Source organism: Centruroides vittatus, unplaced genomic scaffold (genome assembly GCF_030686945.1).
Source record: "Centruroides vittatus isolate TY-2023 unplaced genomic scaffold, ASM3068694v2 contig_1154, whole genome shotgun sequence".
Taxonomy (NCBI): domain Eukaryota; kingdom Metazoa; phylum Arthropoda; class Arachnida; order Scorpiones; family Buthidae; genus Centruroides; species Centruroides vittatus.
In genome coordinates this window covers 42,416-46,069 of record NW_027120741.1, presented here as the reverse complement: position 1 = coordinate 46,069, position 3,654 = coordinate 42,416, and the positions used below count along the sequence as shown (strand labels likewise).

The 3,654-nt window shown below is 28.8% G+C and overlaps 1 protein-coding gene across 1 annotated transcript; it reads left to right on the top strand.

The window, feature by feature from the left end:
- Positions 1 to 336: 336 nt before the first annotated feature.
- LOC136978434 (uncharacterized) lies at positions 337 to 2,393 on the top strand. The gene is made up of 3 exons (XM_067274136.1): positions 337 to 434; positions 914 to 1,097; positions 2,258 to 2,393. The coding sequence occupies exons 1-3, from the start codon at positions 432 to 434 to the stop codon at positions 2,362 to 2,364; spliced, it is 294 nt and encodes a 97-aa protein (XP_067130237.1). The 5' UTR covers positions 337 to 431; the 3' UTR covers positions 2,365 to 2,393.
- The last annotated feature ends 1,261 nt before the right edge of the window (positions 2,394 to 3,654 follow it).

The window sequence follows — 3,654 nt, the reverse complement described above, 5'->3', positions numbered from 1 at the left end:
AATTAAATCTATTACGTGGCTACAGCACAAAATAGGATATATTTCCTTATTAAATTATGAAGGTTCGAATAGCACTGGAAGAAGGTAGAAGGGTGATTTTTCACAGTTTAATTAATTAATTGCAATAACGTTCCTTTTCGTGTACAATGAGATACATTGTTATATGTAAATATATATATAGTAAGTTATATAGCATATAATACAATACAATACGATATAATGATAATTTTACTTGCTCTTCAGAACTGGGAATGAGAAAGGCTGTTAAAATAAAAAAAATATTAAAGATAACAGAAATTTTCTATATTTATCACTATAGTAATTACTTCTTTTTAGATAACAAGATTATCTTGCGTCATCTTTAATATAAAAGAAAAGAGAATAGTTAGTAAAGCACATTTCATTTTACAAAGCTAAGTACTTCGTTCAAAATGGTAAGAAATTCATAATTTAAGCAAATTTTAAAATATGATAAAATTGTTTGAATAATTAATACTTAAGTTAATAGAAGAATTATTTATTAAAATAACCCTAAACTTTTATAATTAATTAAATTAATTAATTAAATTAATTAATTTAAATCAGGGATGAAAACCTTGAGAGGCTTTTGTCATATAAAGTTAAATTGTTTGAAACTTACGTGGGCCAAATACGTTACGTTTTTACCCAAATATAAAAATAAAATCTATGATAAACCTAAATACATAATACTAATGCGTTTATAAATATTTAGATTAACCTATTATCATAAAAATGTTTTTACCAAAATCAAGAGGAGGGTCGTATATTGTGCACCTTTGATTTAAATTAAAATTACTGATTGATTAAATTGTAATTCATAATAAAATTCTCATGAAGTAGTTACATCATTATAAGTTATTGATCATTTTTAACATAAACTTTCTTAATTCAGAATTTCATGTTGGTTGGAATTTTGTTTTGCGCGGTGATTGTGACATCTCAGGCATTGGTTTGTCGTCCCGAAACGTGTTCTAACGTAGTGTGTGAAGACTTGGGAGGCTGTGAAGGTAGAAATGGTGTGGTAAAAGAGAAAGGTGGATTTTGTGGATGCTGTGATTTATGTGTTGTTCAACTAAGTAAGTTTTTTTATGTTTATTATTCGGTACATTTTCTTGAAACATAATTATTAATTAATGTAAGATAAATACAATTTAATTTCATTTTTAATCTGAAGTGAAAATATTGTGTAGAATTAGAGAACTATCATCTCATATTATACTCGTATTACGTTTTCGATAAGCTATTAAGAAAATTAAACTATTATCGAAATAATACGTTAATTTTCACAAAATATTCCTTTTAAAAACCTGTACTTCATGAAGTTATTTTATCCAATTTCAGAATTTTAGTCAACCGACATACATAAAAGTGACTAGTTTTCACTCAATTTGGTCTCCGATTTTGTTTTCTTGTTGTTAAAAATGCTGCTTTATTCGATCAGATATAGTTGAAAATGTGTTAGTCCGCAGTAGATTCAGATTGAATAAATACAAACACTTGAAGCATAATTTTTTGAATAAATCATATATAATAACATCAATCGAAACGTTTCTGTGAAAAGCATTTTGTTTTATTGTATTGGTGTGTTCACAAATGGTTCCTGTTCAATTTCTCATAAATTGGACCTTTCGTTAGTTGCTGGAAGTACAAACGCTCCAAAAAGAATAACCTAATAAAGTATATAAACTAGTTTTTTGTTAATCTGCTCTTCATTTAATAAGTTCAGAATCGAATGAGAGTTGCGTCGACTTGATTTTCATGGGTTGTTGACAGTTTAAAATATTCTTTGAAAATAGTATAATGTTCCGTGGGTTTTCGTAAATATTTCTGAATATAATTGAACATTCTATAAATATATTTATATATTTCTCAAGAGAAAAAAATGTATATTTTTCGATTCTATTTTGCAGAGATCTAGAATCTGGTAAGTGTAATAATAGCAGTGCCTACTGGCAAAATTTTTATAAATATCAATGTTAATACAAATAATTAGATAAAATCAATTTATCGTAACTAATTCTGTGACTATCACTAGCTATATTATGTTTATGTATGTTGAATTTCGAATGTTAAATATAATTTACCTTGTAAATGCAATGAATTCAATAAAATTAGATTAAATACAAAGAATACCATTTATGAATGTAATTTACAATTAATTTTGAAATCAGAGTGTTTTAAAATTATTTTTTAATAAGTTTTAAGATTGTTCTTCTAACGTTTGTTATATTTATAGGAGAAGGAGAACCTTGTCCTCTTCCTCTTCTTGGAGTTCCACCTCGATCAGAATGCGCAGAAGGACTTCAATGCGACCGTCGTACTGGAACTTGTCAAAGATATTAAAGAAATAAATAATTAAAATTATAAAAGAATGTATTAATTTAGATTTTTACTTTTATTTTTAAATTTTTAATAAAGAAATCACTCAAACGGAGCAGTTTTAAGCCCTCCTCAGGTCCCCAGGTGAATTTCTCTGGAGACGCTATACAGATTTAAATATAAACTAAAATTACTAATGAGCAATGAGATGCGGCTGGAGGAAAATAATGTCCCTAACTATGTCCACTTATGCACATGCGTTAATGCGGCTTTTACAAAGATTCTTTCACACATACAACGAACGTATTAAACGAATCGAACGTATTGCTGCTTGTGAAGCAGACAGTATGGATGAAAGCTAATTTTACTTTATAATTAGCAATGATTAATTGCTTAATATTGTTGAGCATTGTTAAAAATATCTTGAGGCCTTTTAACTTACTAATAACGAATTAGTCCAACCTCTTCCATTGTGGGTCTGGCTTAATATGATGGAAAGAAGAAAGGGTTCGATATATCCATGACAGTCAATACAATAATTTTTGGGTTCGGTAACCACTTTCATCACGATATTAACCACAATACTTTTTAATATAGCTCACAAAAAATATGGGCAGTAAATTCTACATGAGACACCAAGCAACCGCTGAAAATATTCAGTAACTTATCTTGGTAAGAACTTCATTCCAGTAAGAATATTGGAGCTAAAATAGATATTCAATAAGATATTAATTAGTACATAATAATAGAACAAGGTGCCTTGCGTTCTGCCATTTGCACTAGACATCGTTCACGAATTACATAACGTTATTTTTATGTTTTTCAACTCTTCTCAAATGCTCCACAAATCTGCTTACATACTCATCTTCATAATTGTGTAACGTATATACTCGATCAACCCCTTCAATTGTACTAAGAAATAATATACAGCACGGAAAACTGAACCCTATATGATTTTATTAATTACATATACAGTATAATGTATAAAACAGTGGCATTAACAATTTGGTTCGCTATACAACACTTCATAAACAAAAATGAATCATATTATTATCCAAGGGTTTAGGCATTAGCATTACGTAACAGTTTTGTAAACATCCCACCCAATTGTAGCTCATTGTAATAATTACCTGTATACCCACCTATCACGGCGTCCACAAAGAAAGATAAACGGGAAACTTGCCCTTTCTTGGAATCGAAAAAAACACACTCATCCGTCGGGATCTGGAGATTAAAAAAGCGTAGAAATATATCAAATAGTGTAATTTTGGAGGCAGACAGTATGGATTCGCTCGTAGATATGGTTCTTTTTCG